This window comes from Balaenoptera borealis (assembly GCF_965194805.1).
Source record: "Balaenoptera borealis genome assembly, chromosome: 7".
Classification (NCBI taxonomy): Eukaryota; Metazoa; Chordata; class Mammalia; order Artiodactyla; family Balaenopteridae; genus Balaenoptera; species Balaenoptera borealis.
The window spans coordinates 126842279-126861389 of NC_138864.1; the positions used below are offsets into that span (position 1 = coordinate 126842279).

At 45.6% G+C, this 19111-nt stretch overlaps 1 protein-coding gene across 5 annotated transcripts in view; it reads left to right on the forward strand.

Annotated features, from left to right (window-relative positions):
* Nucleotides 1–19111, forward strand: part of DPP6 (dipeptidyl peptidase like 6) — a 1033290-nt gene that overhangs the window by 472336 nt on the left and 541843 nt on the right. The window contains exon 1 of one of the 5 annotated variants that reach the window (XM_082398941.1): nt 8086–8535. The exons of the other annotated variants lie outside the window; for them this stretch is intronic. Coding sequence (XP_082255067.1) covers nt 8104–8535 — 432 coding nt within the window. The 5' untranslated portion in view covers nt 8086–8103. Of the gene's footprint in view, nt 1–8085; nt 8536–19111 lie in introns of those variants that run through there. 5 annotated transcript variants of the gene reach the window in all.

A 19111-nucleotide genomic window follows, 5' to 3' on the forward strand; every position in this document is an offset into this window, starting at 1 on the left:
TCTAATAGCCGGGTGTGAACATAAATGTGGGATGGTTTCAAAGTTTTTTGCATAATGGCAATTTTCAGAAATTTGATTATCAACCTTGGAATATCTACCTGGACTCACAGAATAGAATTTTCCAGCTGGAAAGTATTTAGGGAATATGTAATTTAGAGAGTGTGGTCCATCTACACTGAGAGCAGAGAGTTGGACTTAGATGTAGATTCACACCAGGCCCGTCAATCAAACAACTACCTGTGTGACCTTGGGCAAATGATCCTCTCTCGAAGCCCCCATTTTCTTATCTGTAAATTAAGAATTAGACAGTTATTTCCTAGGATTATTGGGAGAATTAAGTAAGATGGTACAAGTGATCATGCAGGGCTACCGAGGGCTCTCGATACATTTTATTTTGACTTTTCTCCAGCCTATTTACAGGTGAGGAAGCTGAGGTTTATGGAGGTGAAGTTGACATCACGTTATCATCAGTGGTCCAAGCAAAGCCCACCCCTGTCTTCTTCCTTCCTTCTTTTCCTTGGTCCTGTGCTCCCTCCCCACCTCTCTTCCTCCCTCCTACCCTCTTTTTTCCTTATTCAGCTTGTAATTTATTCCCCTTTCCCTCCCACCATCAGCAAACATTATACCACGTCTGGTGGGTAGCTTTTAGTTTGTATGTATTTTTGCAAAACACGTATTTTGTACGAATGTATTTTTATTTGTTAAAAGGTTTGAGTTTATGTGTATATGCTTCTGCGTTTTGTGTACACATATTTATGTAAATATATATTTACATATATATGTATATGTACACGTGTGTAGATATGTATTTGTGTTGCTTATTTTTTGCCTAAGCTCTGTGTTTATAACCCATCCGTGCTGCTCTGTGTACACAGTACCTTGCTGCTCATCACTGCTTAGCTTTGCACAGTGTGCACTGCACAGTGTGTCTCAAGAGCATTCTACGTAGCCCTCCACGAGGGTGGGCGCCCAGGATTGCCTCCAAACCCCCCCCCCACCACCACCATCACATCTTTCTCCTTGTACTTCCTAAGGCAGGACCAAGAGGCATTTCTTTGTTCCAAGTTTCCCTCTCCTATTAGGCTGAGAGTCCACGAGAGCAGATTTCCTGACTTTCATACAAAGCACCTAGCACATAGTAGTATCTCAGTAAACATGGGGCCGTTGGCTTCTCGGGCAGCTGGACACATGGGCTCAGGCCAAACCTCCCGTGGCCTCATCTCCAGGAAGAGTGATTAGTACTACTTTACCTGATAAAGGTTCATGATCAACCAGGGAAGCATCTTTTAGGAAAAGATGAAAATCATTCAAATGGGGCTTGTCATTGAATTCCTTTGAATACACGATATTATGCATTTATCCAAACAAATAATTTTGAGCACTTACTCTAATGGAGGTATGAATTATGCAAACCATTTGAATGCTTTCAGGACTCCCAAATCCACGGGTGATTCCCGCTTCCAGGACACTGACCCCCCATTCGATGGAACTGGGGTGGCATTTGGAGAGGACGCTGTGAGGATACACACAGGGGAGGGTGTGTGGAGGCTCCTGGGTCAAGCCCCAGTCTCCCTTCAGAAAAGGAGACACCCTGACAACAGTGGGAGGTGAACTGTTTCATAATTAGTGGAAACACTTGTCTTCCTGCGAGGTATGTCTTCTAGGCTGATGGTAAAAAGCGTTAGGACTTTTTTCCTATGGCCTTTCCTTTCGGGGGTGGGAGGAATGGTCTACCTTGATACAAGATTCTTTTTTCTATCGATTTTGTGATTCTGAGTGAGCCAACATAACTGTAATTGACATGTAACAGAGTCACTCCAGACCTGAGGTCTGCAAACTTTTTCTGCAAAGGACCAGATAGTAAATATGTTATACTTAACAGGCCACCTGGCCTTGGTCACAAGTTCAACTCTGCCACTGTAGTACAAAAGCTCTCATTAGATAATGTGTAAGTGAATGGGCTCAGCTGTGTTCCAATAAAACTTTATTTTAAAAAACAAGAAGTGGATCGGATTTGGCCCAGCGGCCATAGTTGGATACTGATTTGGAAACTCACTCATTTGCTACATCTAGAAAACAACATAAATTTAGCAGGTCTATTAAGACAGATCAGCTCCTGTTTCTTCGTAATTTAATTGGCTATAATTTTAGGGGGATACTCTTAGCAAAACTGTTAGGAGTAATGCAAAGGGAAGACAGAAGAGGAATTTGTACTGTATTCATTTGAGCTCAGCTTGGTTGTGTGTGACAGAAAACCTAAGTAACGGTGGTTTATGTAAGAGAGAAGTTTCTTTCTCTCTCCTGTATATACAATTTGGAGGTAAACAGCCCAAGAATCTGATCGCTATTCTATTTTCTCCTGTGAATGGTCTTGGTTTCATGATTCAAGATTGCAGCAAGCATCCCAGGTAGAGAGATGGGAAAAGGGGGGAGGAGAAGAATAGTAAATTAAGAATATTCACCCTGACAGATGCTCTACCAGTCACTTCTACTCATAGCCTGTCAGAGTTGAGTTTATGTGTGTGTGTCAGTGTGGCTAGACCATGGTACCCAGCTTTTGGTCAAACTAGATGTTGCTGAGGAGGATTGGGGTCTTTTAATGTGATTAACATTTAAATCAGTAGACTCCTGAGTAAAACAGATTACCCTCCACAATATGGGTGGGCTTTGTCCAATCAGATGAAGGCTTTAAGAGAAAAAAGACCAACCTCCTTGGAGGAAGAGGGAATTCTGCCTCCAGATGGCCTTTTCCCTGGGTTTCCTGCCTTCTGGCCTACATGGCCCTACCCTGCAGCTTTCATATTTGCAAGCCCCTGCAATCAAATGAGCTAATTCCTTAAATTCCTTAAAATACTCAGTCTCTCTCTCGCTACACACACACACACACACACACACACACACACACACACGCACACACGCACACACATGCACACACACATCCTATTGGTTCTGTTTCTCTAGAGAAACCCAGTCTTCAGGAAACTTTCCCACTTTTCCTCCCCCTTGGTAATTTTCAGTATGTGTCTATATAAGCTCTTTTTCTAAACTTGCTTCTTCAGATCCTGGCTGAACTCTCCAGGGAATCTTACCTTTCTGTCCATATTCACTTTTATTTTCAGGGAGCTGTAAGTTAGAAGTGGCTTCTCTTGCAGATGGTTAATGCTAAAAAAAATTCAAAATCTTCAGGGATCCTACTCTAAGGACATTTTCCTCCCTACCTTACAGCAACGAGGCAGCCAGCGTGCCTGTCTCTTGGCAGTTCTGCTGTCTGCACATAGTAGGTGCTTGATAAAGACCTGCTGATGGAGTGAGTTGTGAAGCAAAGCTGTTTTAGCGGATTGGCTACTCTGGGCAAGGTGAGCGGAGATCAGAGGAGTGAGAAATGGCTTGGAGTTGCAGCAGGACCCAGGCTTGCACATCCACAGACAAACCTAACTAGCCGAGCCTGTGCCAGCCGCCCATCTTGGACACACCTGGATGGGAGAGAAGGCTGAAGGCGGAATCGCGCCCACGTGAACAAGCCTCCATCCAGGTGCACCTGCTCAGGGCTGCTGTGCTTTGGGTCCATGCGGGGAGGCTGACTGCAGGCTCTGAGAGGTTCTAGTAGCACCGGGCGGTGGGGCCAGTGGGAATGGGAGGTGGGTACACGGCAGGGTGAGCATCTGGTGGCAGCCTCCTTGGCAGACAGGGTGCCACGCTCTGCCAGGCTCAGCTGCCTGTGTCCAGCAAGTGCAGTGGAGAGCTGGCGGGGCTGAGAAGCAGGCGTCAGGGTAGCCCCTGCTCGGTGCTCCAGGGAGGTGCTCAGCTGCAGAATGAAGATGCCCCGCTTGCGCTGGCTTCTCTCTGCCCCCTTGGTCCAGGGAGCACTCACCTGGGAAGGGCTAGGTCCGTACCGCTCTCCAGGTCCTCCCTAGAGCCACACGAGGGACTCGCCCAGAGTGAGGCCTTAGTGAGACCACTTTAGCTGCCTGCCGCTCTGAAGATGCTGGGATGTTTGAGAGCCTGACTCTTGTTTTGAGTAACTGCCATTTACTACTGACTGTGTGACTTTGGAAGAGCTGCTTAATTGTTTCAAGCCTCAGTTTCCTCATCAGTGAAATGGGGTAACAATAGGTGTTAGGGGATGAATTGTGTCCCCCCCCACCTTTATAACTTGAAGTCCTAACCCCCAGGACCTCAGAACATGACTGTATTTGGAGACAGGATCTTTTAAAATGTGATTAAGGTAAAATGAGACCACTGGGTGGCCCCTAATCCCATAGGACTGGTGTCCTTGTGAAGAGAAGAGAAGATCAGGACAGACACACACACACAGAGGGACCACCATCTCCAGACCAAAGAGAGAGGCCAACACTTTGACCTTGGACTTCTAGTGGTACTTTGTCGTGGCGGCCCTAGCGACCTAATGCCATGGGTATCTAAGAGATTTTTAAGGATCAATTAAGATAATAGGTATCAAATGCTCAGTGTCCTTCCTGGCACAGACTAGCTCAGTATTTTCAATACTCTACTCTGCAGGCATTTCAAGGCAGTGTGGTATGGCGGCCCCTGGCCTGCACGCCCAGGTTTAGGTTGGGCACTTACTTGTTGGGTAACCATGGGTTTCATAAATTCTCTAAATGTCAATTTCTTTTGTAAAAAGGGGGAATCGCAGGGCCTGCCTCACAGAGATGCTGGGCTTGGGCGCATAGCACAGGGCAGGACCAGGCAGCCGCTCTTCCCGTCATTATTATGAAGTAGCTAAGCGTTGACTTTCTGCCTTTGCTAAGGATGAATGCTATCAACTGAATGTTCACTGAGGCTCGGAGAGGAGGGCGCAGGACACACTTCAGCTTAAAGGATAAACTTGGGCAGGGTGTTTTCCTTCTAGAGGGATACTGATTCATTTTAAAACATGGAAAAAAGGCGGCCCTTTCTCTCTCTCTTAAGGATCTACCCTCTTAACAGATTGTTTTTTAGATTTATTTTTGTTGTTGTTGTTGTTTTAGGGGGAGTATAGTTGATTTACAATGTGTTAGTTTCAAGTGTACAGCAGTGATTCAATTATACATACATATATATATATTTTTTTCAGATTCTTTTCCCTTATAGGTTATTACGAAAGATTGAGTATAGATCCCTGTGTTATACAGTAGGTCCTTGTCGGTTATCTATTTTATATATAGTAGTGTGTATCTGTTAATCCCAATAGATCTATTTTTTATTGAGGTAACATGGGTTTATAACACGATATGTTTCACGTGTACAACGTATTTCGACTTCTGTGTCCCCTGCAGTGCTCTCCACCAGAAATTTAGCTTCCATCCATTTTGCCCCTCCCCCTTCCACCTGGGTAACCACTACTCTGTTCTTGGCATCTATGTCTTTGTTTTTGTTTGGTTTGTTGATTTATTTTTGATTGTTTGCTATCCTCCACACTTGACTGAAATGATACGGTATTTGTTTTTCTGTGACTTATTTCAGGTAACAGATTTTTAAGTGTACAATGCAGCATTGTTCACTAGAGTTGTGATGTTTACAGCAGCTCTAGAACTTTGTCATCTGGCAGAATGGAAAGTTTATCCATGTTGAATAAGCCACTCCCCGCTTCCCTCACCCCCCAGCCCCTGGCAGAACCATTCTACTCTCTGCTTCTATGAGTCTGACGATTTTAGATTCCTCTGCATAAATGGAATCATGCAGTATTTGTCCTTCTGTTACTGGCACACGTCACTCAGCAGAAGGTCCTTCAAGTTCATCTGTGTTGTCTGGCTTATTAGGAAGTCCTGCCCTTTCTCTTTCAAAAGCAGTCAAAGTCAAGTAGGCAGAAAAGTTGGCCGCTGGACACCTGGTGCCAGAAAAGCCCATGGAAAGGTTCCTAGTGGCACCACCTGGCCTGTCCATCCACCAGCCATTCGCGAGCTTTACCACCCAGTGGCTCTAGAAGAGACCGTAGCTGAAGGAGGGGGGGGGGCGTGGGAGGGGCTGGTAGGGCAAGTGCCCAAGTGATCCGATGATCTGATGCCAGCAGGAGACTTCGTTGAGGTATCAGGTATAATCTTACAAATGTGCGTGAACTTTGCATTACATCCATATTCTTTTTAGATGTAAAATAACATTTAGCGTCGTTATTGAGAAGTAAAATAGAAGTGCCCGAAGGGTTTCATGTCAGTCCCCACCAGACACAGCTGAGCACCCTGGGGTACCACCGAGTGGGTTAGACCCAGGGTTCTGGAAACCGTGAAGAGGAGGCAGGTCCTGGCTCCTTTTGCTTCTCCCTGCCCCCCGTTGGTGTCCCTGTCCTTGGATATCAGTCCTGGGTGGCGTTCATGGCCCCCAAGAGTTAGCCATGGATGCTTTTGGAGATGTTAACAGATGGTGGTTTAAGATTTGACCCACCCCAGGGGTTTTGATTTAAGAGGAAACTCTGGAGGACAGACCAGTTCTGAGATGCTCAGCAATGAACCATTTTGCCGCAAGGGCTGCTGGTCTCACCCATCACCGAGGTCCCCCCCCGGGGCTGCTGTGGTCCAGGTGTGCGAGGGGAGGGCGGCTTCTCACCTCACTGCCCAGGTCTCCTTTCTGAGTCTTTGCTGCTGGGGCCTCGATGTCAGGTTTGCTTGGGGACCTCACACCGCAGTGACCCTAGCTTTCCCTCCTTAGAAACCCATAATTGGGCAATGACTCCCCTGAGGGTTTGTGTGGCCTGGCACACTCCCTCCAGCCCACACTGGTGATAACCTATGTCCCAGACACCCTGGGAGCAGGCCACAAACACAGGGGTCCACGCCACTGCTGTTCCCATCCCGGAAACTCCCTGTCCTTCAGGGACGTCTAAAGCGAAGGCAAACACAACACAAAGCAAAGCCTGGTTGTGGGGCAAGGCTCTTACACGGGGTTTTCCTTTTCGTACGCTCGGCCAAACCAGGCAAGCTCCAGCTGCCCATCCTGACCTTTTGGTATCTGTGCCCAGGCCGTCGTGGAAGGGGTAGGCAACTCTGTGCTATCTGGACTCAACTGTCAACTCTAGGGAAGGACACAGTGCCTTGGATCTTGCCGGTGTGTGTCTGTTCTTGTCAAATGACTGGGGTCAGGGGGTCAGGGAAGGAGCAGGACAAAGGGAAGTCTTCTGTGACACACCTTTCAACTGGATACAGACCTACCTCGCCTTCTCTCTACAGGGAACTGCACAGGCTTCGCAGGGGCAAAGGCAAGACAGACCAGCGGCTCAGGAGGGACTTCCTTACTGAGAGCGCTGGTCAGGGCCGGGTGGGGTGAGGGCTACGCTCCCCCAGGCCGGTGAGTGTTTGTGGCCAGAAGCCCTTTGGTGGAGGCAGAGGCTCGAGGCAGGGGGGAGACAGACATGTACTAACAGGGGACACCGCACACACAGGGGCAGCAGCAAACCCCTGGGCATGGAGCTGGCTGGAGTTTCTGGAAGGCCCAGGTATCCCCACCTGCAAGCTATTAGCTCTTCAAGCTGGGAGTCCCACGGCGCGTTTCTCCTCCACCAGCGGCTCCATCCGCCCAGGGTCAGTACCAAGCTCAAGGACATCAGGCCGGGAGAGCAGGACGGCCGTCTCTGCCCCTGCTTTCTCCTTGAGCTCAGGACTCGGCAGGGAGCCCTTGCCTTCCTGGAAGGTCACCCCACGGGCTTCTTTCTTTCTTTGCTTCTTTTAAGCAACAGACACCCTTGAGGTCCTGGTTGATTTTCACAGAGAAACAGAGGATTCTTTGAGTTAAAAGATGGAACATGATAAGTTTTCTGAATTTTAAGGAAAATAAAGGCCAAGATTTCCATAGCTAGCGATCCAGGAAGGAAAAAAAAAAAAAAAACCCACCGGGCAAACAGAAAAGAGGCCATTCTCTGGTGCCCACCGGCCACCTTCCTCCCCAAAGGCCCTGCGCTTGGCAGAGGGAAAAACAAGGCACCTCGCGTGTGGCCCCTTCGTGGCCCCGCCCCGGTGGGACCTGCCGGCAGCGCGGCCGCGGGGACGCAGGTCCGGCCACCTGGGCAGGTTGGCGACAAGCTCCCGGGCCTGCGGCCGCGCCGCGCCGGGGTCCCCTCCCCCCGCCGGCGCCCCCTGCCCAGCCCCCTCCCCTCCCCGCGGCCACGGCCCGAGCATGCGCCGTGCGCCACGGGAGGCGGGTGGGAGCGGCGCGCATCACTCGGGTCCCCTTCCTGCACCGCGCCGCCACTTGCCGGTTGCTAAGCAGTTGTCGTTGTTTCTGTGGCGATTGCAGAGGCTCTTGGTAACTGGAGAAGCCCCGCTAAGCCGCAGCATCTCCCCCCTTCGGAGCCGCTCTCTGCTCTTTGCATTTAAAAAGAAAACTAGGCTGCTCTGCCCACGGGTCCTCCCCCACCCTGCCCCAGTAGCCGTGCGATTTGGGAAGCATGGACTGAATCCCAGTCCTCCCGCCCAGTGGACTCCGGTGGCCCCAAACTCCCGGGCAGATCGCACCTGCCCCCGTGCCGGTGTGCACCCTGAACAGGAAATCATGACTACAGCCAAGGAGCCAAATGCTTCAGGGAAATCCATGCAACAGCAGGAGCAGGTAATGCTGCTTTCCGGAGTGTGCCCGCGTCTCGGTGTGCGTGTGCGTGTGAGGGAGTCGGGGGGGACTGTGTCTCTTGAATGATTTTGTATTTGCACCACTGTAGCCACCTGAACCACGGAGCTGGCCCCTGAGATAAAGTGCCGAGCGTGTGTGCTGGGGTCTGCCTTTGTCCTCTCCCCCACTTCTATTTTGGAGCGATCCCTGGTCCATCAATAATGCATGTGCGCGGGGAACATCTGGAGAGGTAAACTTGATGTGTAGGGACCTGAGGACAAAGGCCACTCTCAGAGCTGCCAAATTTAGCATGTCAGTTGTGAAGGTTTCCAACTATAATACTTTGTAATGTGGGGGTGGGGAGGGGGTGATGGAGGAAGTAGCTGGTGCCAACCCACCCCCCCCCCCAGATAATTCAGCTTATTCTGACTCTCCAACAGGACTTTGCTTTGGTTCTAACACAAGTCAAAAGAAGACATATGAGCTCTGTTTAAAGGACTTTTTCTGGATACCTGTGTCTCTTTTTCCTGCCTTTTTCCCTGTATCTCTGAAGGTACTAACAAATCTCTGCTGTTCATCCTGGCATTTAGAGAGTGCAGACTCTCCCAGCTAGAAAAGCCAGAGGATGCACGGTTAGGATCAAGAGGGGCCCCAGCTGAGAAGTAGCAGGTCTTAAAGGGCTGACGAAGGTGTTCAGGACTGCATTGGTGTCCCCATATAGCAGCGGACCACCACGGCTCACCCTGCCCTGAAGAGGCCCAGCATCTGCAGAGGCTCAGGAAGTAAAGGGGAACCAGCAAGCTGTTATACTGTAATTCCCTTCTCAAAAGATCTTGAGGGTTCTTATCTTTTAATCACTGCTTAGTTCTCCTCTGGCAGATCATTAAAATAGATCCTGGGAGACACCAGTAGATTATCAAAGCAACTCGCTCAGGCTTGGTAAATCAACAGCATGAGCTGATTTTCCCTGTTTATTTTAGGGGTGTTGTTAGCTTTCACTTGCTAGGATTGGGGCAAAGAAAGGGGATCCCTGTAAAGTTCAGGAAGGCAAAGGGCCTCTTTGGGGACACTGTGACCAGCCCGTCATCAACTATTCAGAGACCTTATGAAGACCACTTTGGATCTGTATTTAGTGCAAGCTGCATACTTGTGGTCATTTCCTCAAATCCCATTTTTCCATTAAAAATGAGACCATCTTATTAGTTGTATCATCATCATCATCATCCTCATCATCTAAAGAACTTAAGTACAGTTTGATTTCTTCCGGGAAGGAGATTTTGTAAATATGGCAATCTAGGAATTCTTGTATGCAGTGGGCGAGCTTGTGTGAGGGTTAATGCTCAGTGTAGCATGAATGAACACAGAGGTTCACAAGAGGCAAGCCAGGCCCTCCTCTTCCAGGATATTTGTTCAATAAAGAAATAGGTCCACCCTGAATTAACATCCTATGACTGACTGGGCTTCCTTTTGTCACAGATCTCCTCCTCACTAGCTATAAAATAAACATGCCCTGGGCTTACAGGCTCCAGCAAGGACTTAGGTAGCATCTCGGACCATGGGACAATAATGATGGAGAGAAGACTTTGCTGTCATAGGTCTAAACCCAAGGGCGGGCACTCAGAAGCCCAGGCTGTGTTATGTAAAAGAAGGTCCGTGGCTTCTGTTCAGTTTTGCTCTCATGTTGCCTGAGACCCTCACATGCCAGAATACTGGAACTAGTTAATTAGGGTGTGGGTTTTGGAGGAGGTGTATAAGCTCTGCTTTGATTTTATACTTTTTGATCATGGGAAATCCCTTATACTTGAACGTGCTGGAATCATGGAAGACTTCAGCTGGCATAACCTGAAAACCACAGGTGGCTGTGGATTCGGGGAGCAGGTAGGACGTCCAGAAGAGGTAGTCCCATCCCAGGCACTTCTCAGAGTGACATCACCTTGACCCTGAGGAATGCACAGAACAGCCCACAGTCCAATAACGAGAAGGTCAACAGCAGGGCTAGAGGAGGAGAAGGAAAATGGGATGGAGGGCGGAGATCTCACATCGAACATAAATATACCTTTAGGGGACATTGGCTAAAATTTTAACTGCTCTAAACACAAAGAGGGAAATGAAATATTTAGTTCATGAAGACTTTCTTCTTCCATTGTCAGTTTTCAAAAGATATTTAAACTATTTATGTGCTTAGACTGAAAAGCTCTTAATGAGTCTTTTAATTCTTCATATCAGTTTTTTCCTTGTTATTAATGAAGGGGATGGCCCCTTACCCAGGCTGGGAGGAATATGCTGCAATTTTTTGTAGGAGAAAGAGATAGATGCTGGTTTGTGGTTTGGTTTGGTTGTTAGGTTGGGGATCATTCGGTTGTACTGACAAACTTTGTGGCTGCCTTCAAATCACCAAGCCTCATTTCTTGGTTGAAACCCTTAGCATTACCGAGGACTTGGATTTAATGTAGCATGATACGTATTTCCAACAGTCTTAAAAATTTTTTTGGGTGTTGCAGTAGACGACCACTTAGTTCTTAGCAGGCTAACAGAGGCACAATACAGTTTCTTATCTGCCTTGGTAGTTGGGAGCCAAGGCACGTGGGTGGCAGCTGGAAATAACTTTTGTATGCGAAGGATTACTGCAGATTAATGAAAAAAATCTAGGAAATGACATAAAACCAATTGATTTTTCCTATTAATTAGAGATTGCTGAGTTTTTCCAACTTGTTTTCTAAAAATGTACTAAGAATAGATGAATATGTGGAAAGAGTTTTTTTTTTAAGGGTATTGAATGAACATGTTGGAATAAAGTGGAGAATAGACTAATAGAAGACTCTTCTTCCTTCTCTTTGGAGATGCTAAAAATTATTTTTAAATGAAGTATGAAAACCCAGAGATGTTTGGAAACAATATAATTTTTAAGCTGAAGGAATTAAATCCGTCCTTTGGCTCTGAAGCCAATCAGATGTTACAGAGGCTTGTCGGTGAAAACAGAATCCGCCCTGGCCGGTACCCCGCTGCACCATGTGCCCAGAGGTCAGCCTCGGAGGTGAAGTAGAAAAAGCTGAGGCTAATTCGGTTTAAATTTAGTGTATTCTTGCAAACAAACTAGATCCTTCCTTAGAGAACCAAATTAAGGGATTTTTTTCCCCTTCAAAATAAGTAAAAGCACAAATGTATTTTCAACTATACTGTCCTCATTTCAAATGACTTAAAATTGAAAAGTGGTCATCAGTGATGCTGTTAAGAGGCAGAGGAGAAAGAAGGCTTCATTCTCCATGTTTCCAGTCAGCCGTGACACATTGCTTCTCAAATATTGAGCAGGGATGAGTGGCAGATTCTGTATCTGTATGTATGTGGATATGTGTATACACACACACACACACACACACACACACACACACACACACACACAGAGGCAGGCCTCATGCATCACAAAATCACAGAGTTGGAAAAGTGCATCCCATGATCTGTTCCACCCTCTTTTGCTCAGGAGTCTCACAAATAAATGAGAAATATGCCTTTTCTTTAAAGGTCTTGAAGAAAGTCTCTCTTCATATAGAAATATTCTGTGTTCTGTGGGCTAACTTGTATCCTTTGCTGTATGTTAAGTTCAGTCACCTCTGTAACTTCCCTCAATCTGAAAACCAGTGGGTCTGATAGTCCTACTAGATGTAATGATTATTTTTTGTTGCTTCTCAGTTTTCTCTGATCTGCACGAGTCCTAATATATAGCCCCAATGTGTCTCTTCTCCTATTAAATGATGGGCCTCAGGACCTAATGTTGATTGATATGTTAAATTATTTATCTGATAGTGATTAATCTGATAATTAACTTCATAATGATAATGCCATTACAGAAGAGTTTTCTGACGTGAAGAGAATTTTACAAACAGCTCTAAAGTGAACATTAAAATGCATGGAGCCGAGACTTCTGAAGGAGGGTAGGCCTTCCCAAGGGTACATAGGTGATGACTTCTGACATTCCCTATCCAGTGCTCTTTGCATGAGATCCTGTTGCTTCTTTCAGTAGTAAAATTAGATACGGAAACAGAGGATCTGGCTTTGACAGTCATGAGAGTTAAATTTTTTATGTAACTATGGTAAGGGAATCTTACCAAAAGAAGGAAAAGGGGAAGGGGAAGAGGAGGAGGAAAGGGGGAAGGGGAGGAGGAAAGGGGGAAGGGGAGGGTGAGGAAGAGGAAGGAGAAGAAGAAGAACCAGAGAAACAAGATTCAGTATTAGGAAGTGCAAACATGACTTATAAATTAGTTTCTCAGTAGGAGAGGTGGTCCTTTTATGACTCAAAAAGTGGCAGTGGCTGCAGTCATTGTACTAGTGTAAATCAAATTCTGTTCTGCCCATGAACTGACTTATCTAAGACTCTCTGGATGAAAAGGGAAATTGAGGGGCTTCCCTGGTGGTGCAGTGGTTGAGAGTCTGCCTGCCAATTCAGGGGACACGGGTTCGAGCCCTGGTCTGGGAAGATCCCACATGCCGCGGAGCAACTGGGCCCGTGAGCCACAACTACTGAGCCTGCGCATCTGGAGCCTGTGCTCCACAACAAGAGAGGCCGCGGCAGTGAGAGGCCCGTGCACCGCGATGAGGAGTGGCCCCCGCTCACCGCAACTAGAGAAAGCCCTCGCACAGAAATGAAGACCCAAACACAGCCAAAAAATAATCATAATAAAAAATAAATAAATAAAATTTAAAAAAAAAAAAAAGGGAACTTGAAGGAACTGGGCAAAGAATAGGGATGCCAGGTTCTTAAGATTGTCTCAAAATACCTCTAGGACTTGTGAACTTCCAGAGCAGGGAGAAAGAGAGAAGCACTTTGGCTGCAAAATGGGTTGATGTGTGAAGGATTTGGGGGGAGAACTCAGAAGCCCTGGGTATCCTAGCAAGAGCAGGTTCAGAACAAAAGCTTAGTGCCTGGGTTTGCCAGGGTGGCTCCTGGAGCTGAGGGACCAGGGCGAAAGCAGTGTGACGTTTCTGAGGAGAGGAAAGGTGGGCTGGTGTGGTGCTTTTCTCAGAGGAGGGATGTTTAGTCTCATCACCAGAGAGAAGAATGTAGCAATGAGGCAGACACTAGCCTGAAGCCATAATCTGTGTGCTCTGGTGTCTACAGGTAGTTCCCAGTATTCTAGGATGCAAGTCACATGCTATATTAAAAGGAGCTCAGAAAAGATATTGCTGCAATTTATGTCGAAGAGTGTTCTTGCCTATGTTTCTCTCTAGGAGTTTTATAGTATCTGGTCTTACATTTAGGTCTTTAATCCACTTTGAGTTTATTTTTGTAAATGGTGGTAGAGAATGTTCTAATTTCATTCTTTTACATGTAGCTGTCCAGTTTTTCCAGCACCACTTATTGAAGAGACTGTCTTTTCTCCAATGTATAATCTGGCCTCCTTTGTCGTAGATTAATCGACCACAGGTGCGTAGGTTTATTTCTGGGCTTTCTATCCTGTTCCATTGATCTATATTTCTGTTTTCGTGCCAGTACCATACTGTTTGGATTACTGTAGGTTTGTAGTGTAGTCTGAAGTCAGGGAGCCTGATTCCACCAGCTCCATTTTTCTTTCTCAAGATTGCTTTCGCTATTCGGGATCTCTTGTGTTTGCATATAAATATAAGGTTTTTTTGTTCTAGTTCTGTGAAAAATGCCATTGGTAATTTGATAGGGATTGCACTGAATCTGTAGATTGCCATGGGTTGTATAGTTATCTTAACAATATTGATTCTTCCAATCCGAGAACGTAGTACATCTCTCCATCTGTTTGTGTCATCTTCGATTTCTTTCAACAGCGTCTTATAGTTTTTGGGGTACAGGTCTTTTGCCTTCCTAGGTAGGTTTATTACTAAGGTATTTTATTCTCTTTGATGTGATGGTAAATGGGAGCGTTCCCTTAATTTCTTTTTCTGATCTTTCATTGTCAGCATACAGAAATGCAACAGATCTCTGTGCGTTAATTTTGTAGCCTGCAACCTTACCAGATTCATGGATGAGCTCTAGGAGTGTTCTGGTCACTTAAGGGACTAAACAAAAGCCCCAGCGACCCCAGACGGGCTGTATCCACAGCTCATATTCAAAACAAATGGAAAGCAGCTGACTTTTCTTTCTGAAAAAATGCTTCCTCTGTGCATGGAGCGCATTTCATTGTGTTGTACTGACATTCCACTGAACTTGGTCCTGCCCTTCATCTTCCGTCCTGGAGTTGCCACGGAAAGCTTCGCCAGGGCCTTCCAGTGCTCCAGAGAGAAAACCTGGGGGACTTAGAGGGTCGGAGAATGCTTTCCATTGACCTTCAGCAAAACAGCTTCAGCTCCAGCATGCCTGTGAAAAATGCCAAGACGCTAACCTCTTACAGGAAAGAACAGTCACCACGTTTCCGGCTCGTTGGGAATTGTGGCTTCATTATCTTTTAGGCAAATGAGCCATGCCTGTGTTCGGCCCTAACTGATTCGGTTTTGGTTTGGCAGTAGACATCTTTCACCCTCTCTCATTGAGAAAGAGAAGACAGAATGAGTCTGACAATCAAGTCCTGAAAATTGAGGACAAGAATATAATTGGGGGAAGAAGCAAATCTCTAGAAGCTTTTGAAGATCAAGGGTGGTTTGAAGTCCTTGCTTTAAAAATATCAGACAAGTGGAAGGTGTATATTCTTGTTTCAGACATTGTTTGGAAACCCGGAATGTACTAAAATGTTTTTATTTCAAATTTGGGTTTGGAAACCTTGTGGCCTTAAAAGCATGGGAGGAGATAACCATAGGACTGGGTGGAATTTCAGCCTAACTCCCGTTTATTGTAATTCTTCATGAGACTGACATTCCCAGGTCCTTCCTGACCTGGTACCCTGTGTTTCTCAAAGTGGGGAAATAAATGAAGAGAGGAGGGGGTGAGGGGGTGGAAAAGATTTTTAAAAATAGCCCAGGGAAAGTGATTAAGTCCACGAAGTTTCTTCTCTGTCCTCCTCCCCCATCTGCCATTTACTTTTCAGAACTCTTTACTGTCATGCCCCCGATAGGCCTTTAATCGCCTCTGGTACCTATAGACTACCAATATAGTCAACTCTTTTTATCAAACCTGCACCTGTGCTGTATTCCACCTGGCCTCGCTAAATGACTGAGACAAATGCAATCACCGAAAAACATATGAAGTTGGTAATTTTAACAATAGCAGTGTGTATATTTGAAATAGATAACCAACAGAAACCTACTATATAGCACAGGGAACACAGCTCATTATTCTGTAATAACCTAAATGGGAAAAGAATTTGAAAAAGAATAGATACATGTATATGTATAACTGAATCACTTTGCTATGCACCCGAAACTAACACAACATCGTTAATCAACTACACTCCAAATAAAATAAAAATTAAAAAAAATTTAACAATAGCTGTTGGTGGTGAAACTGAATTGAATTATTAGTGGTTGAAATTTCTGGCACAAAGTTATGGCAGAGTTGATGCAAGAAACAATGTGGTGTTTAGTCACAATCATTCATGGAAAATTAAGGACAGGTCACGGTGAGGACCGACTTGGCACCCCTTAGACCACTGATGGGTTGTGTACATCTTATCAGTGCTGTGAATTCTGCATTTATATTGGAGTAGGTCCTGCATCATCAGGCAAGGACCAGATAGCAGATACTGTTGCTGTGTTCAGCTTCCAATTCCAGGAGGATTTTATGGTAATAGAATTGAAATTTGCGGCAATCGCTTCTTGGGAAAAATGGCCATAAGCACAGACATTGAGTCAGTGCCATTGGCCCACATCTGTAGTGGTGCCTGTCTGTTTTTAGCAGTGGTGGCTAGAATCTGGAATGCAGCCCTCCACCAGCAACTTTACAAAACACATCAGTGATAGAATAAAGTCTTGATAATAGAATTTTCTATGACAGTGTATATATTATTCCCTTACTAGTGTCTGATCAACTTTTAGAGAGATTTATCTTCTCCTGCTAGATCTCAGGAAAAACTGCTTTCCCCCTCGGAAACTGCACGAGACGCTCCGCATCTTCTCAAGCTGTTAAGTCGTTAATTTGGAACACAGGCTTTTCAAAAATGTGTGTGTGCGCCCATGTGGAGGTGGAGATGAGGGACCCAAAGGCACCAGCATGGTCTGGGGCGGGGGAACTCTTTCAAAACATTTTCAGAGGTCAAAGTCTGTCTTCTGACACGCTCATGTGATTCCTCTTGAAGATAATGGGCATCCATGTCCTTGGAAGGATAGAGTCCACCCTTCAAGTAAGTTTACCCAGTGCAAGATGGTCATCAACCCGAAGAATCTGAAGTGTATCCCCATTTTTTTTTTCCTCTAAGAAATATACAACAGAGATGTCCTTGAATGGTGGTGATGTATGTGTTAAAGTTAATGAAAGAATTTTACTTCTCTATTTTGAAGAGGAGATTTGTATTTTTCTTGTTAGAGTATTTGAGGTTGTGACAGTGTTCATGCAGGGAATTCTAAAATTATGACACTGTGTCTCTTAAATTGGATCCCTGGATGGGAGAGGCAAGTAAACATCTTTTTAAATTTTAACAGCTGCCTAATACCCCATCCACTTATTAGACAACTATTGGATCAGAGGAAGATTTTTATTTTTTTATTTTCTTAAATGGAAGTGTAGTTGATTTACAATGTTGTGTTAATTTCTGCTGTACGGCAAAGTGATTCATTTATACATATGTACACATTCTTTTTTAATATTCTTTTCCTTTGTGGTTTATCATAGGATACTGAATATAGTTCCCTGTGCTATACAGTAGGACCTTGTTGTTTATCCGTTCTATATATAATAGCTTACATCTGATAACCCCAATATCCCACTCCGTCCCTCTCCCACCCCCCTCCCTCTTGGCAGCCACAAGTCTGTTCTCTATGTCTGTGATCCTGCTTCTTAGATAAGTTCATTTGCATCATATTTGTGATTCCACGTATAAGTGATATCATAGGGTATTTGTCTTTCTGTTTCTGACTTCACTTAGTATGATAGCCTCTACAGTCGGAGGAGAGGCAGAGTAGGAGGAAAGGGCACCTGGATGCAACCGCTGGAGGTCAGGAGAGCAGAGCGATTCTTGGCTGTGCCATCAGAGCCTGAGAGTCGGCTGAGCAGTCTGCCTGGGGAGGTGGAATGTTCTGTGGGGCATGGAGGTGGTGTGGGGAGACAGGACACGCTTACGTGAGGTGGTTTCAAAGCCACAGTGGTCTGGAAGGGACGGGGAGCAGCGAAGGGTTAGTCAGGTTCTGGAAGAAAGGGAAGAAACCTGAACTTAACACAATAGAACCCTGCTTAAAAACAGGATTTGGGGGGAATATATGAAACTGGAAGGGTGACTTGGACATAAAATTATACTTGTTTGGTGCGGTGGGGGGGGGGTCATGTCATCTAGGCGTGTCTTGATAGACTGGAAAGGGCGCTGCAAGATTCTGGTTTTCAGAGAGCTAAAGGGTTGTGTGATGTCCCAATAAAATTCAAGTTCACTTAGAAGCAACAAGGTGTTTTAAGGCCTTATGGTACATACACACACACACACACACACACACACACACACACACACACACGTGTGTGTGTATGTGTATAGATAGATAGGTAGATATCATATTTCTTAAAGTAGACTGAGACATTTTTAGGACTCAGGACAATTAGAATTTCTGGCTCTGATTTTGAAAAGCAAAATAAACCCTCCATTCCTCCAGTACCAAGTCCTGTGGTGCACAGTCAGAAAAGGAGATTAACCAGTGAGAGAACTTCAGCAGGTGAAAACTGTTGTGCCATCAAAAATCATAAAGCCTTAATGCCTCAAAGCTCCCTTAATGCATTTCGTTAATTTTACCTGCTCGTTACAAGGACGGGATGGGGGGATGGGGAGTGGCCATTTCACCGTGACCTTGCCAACAACCCTCTTTTCCAGGAGTTGGGAGAACACGTGTGCCTTGGCATGGAAATCTCTGACTTCTGATCCCAGCTCTTCCCCCTCCTAGCTGAGGGACCTTGGGCAAATCTGGTCTGATTCCGCATCTGGAGATAATGCCCATCACACCCTTGCTGTGAGGAAAACACTTGTTAAGCACAGAATACTGTTCTTAGCACTGAGATTTCAGTGTGCTGTTGAATGAGTACTTACTTTGTTGGCATAACAATGATATTTGAATGGGTCTTCTGATTTTCAGCATTTGGTGAGGGCTTGTGTGTCCATTCCAAGAGGGGTTGTTCTGTGAAATCATAGAATTTTGACTTTTAAGGCATTTTATAGACCATCTTGCCCAGTGATTTTTGGACTTTTGTTTTAATAACAGCAACCTATTCCCCAAAGAAAATAAGGCAAATCCAACATGTAAAAGAGGTGAAAGCACTGCCCTAGTGACCCTGGGACATGTCATCAGAGGTCCGGAGCAACCTGGAGTACAGCTTACAAACCAGATACCTAATTCAGCAGTAGGTTTTTACACAGGGGGAAATAAGGCTCAGAGAGGTTAAGTAAATTACCGAAATCACACAGCCAACAAGTTGCAGATTCAGGACACAAATCCTTATTTTTTGCTCCAAATCAAGCAATTCCGGGTGAGACATGGTAAAAAATATATATAT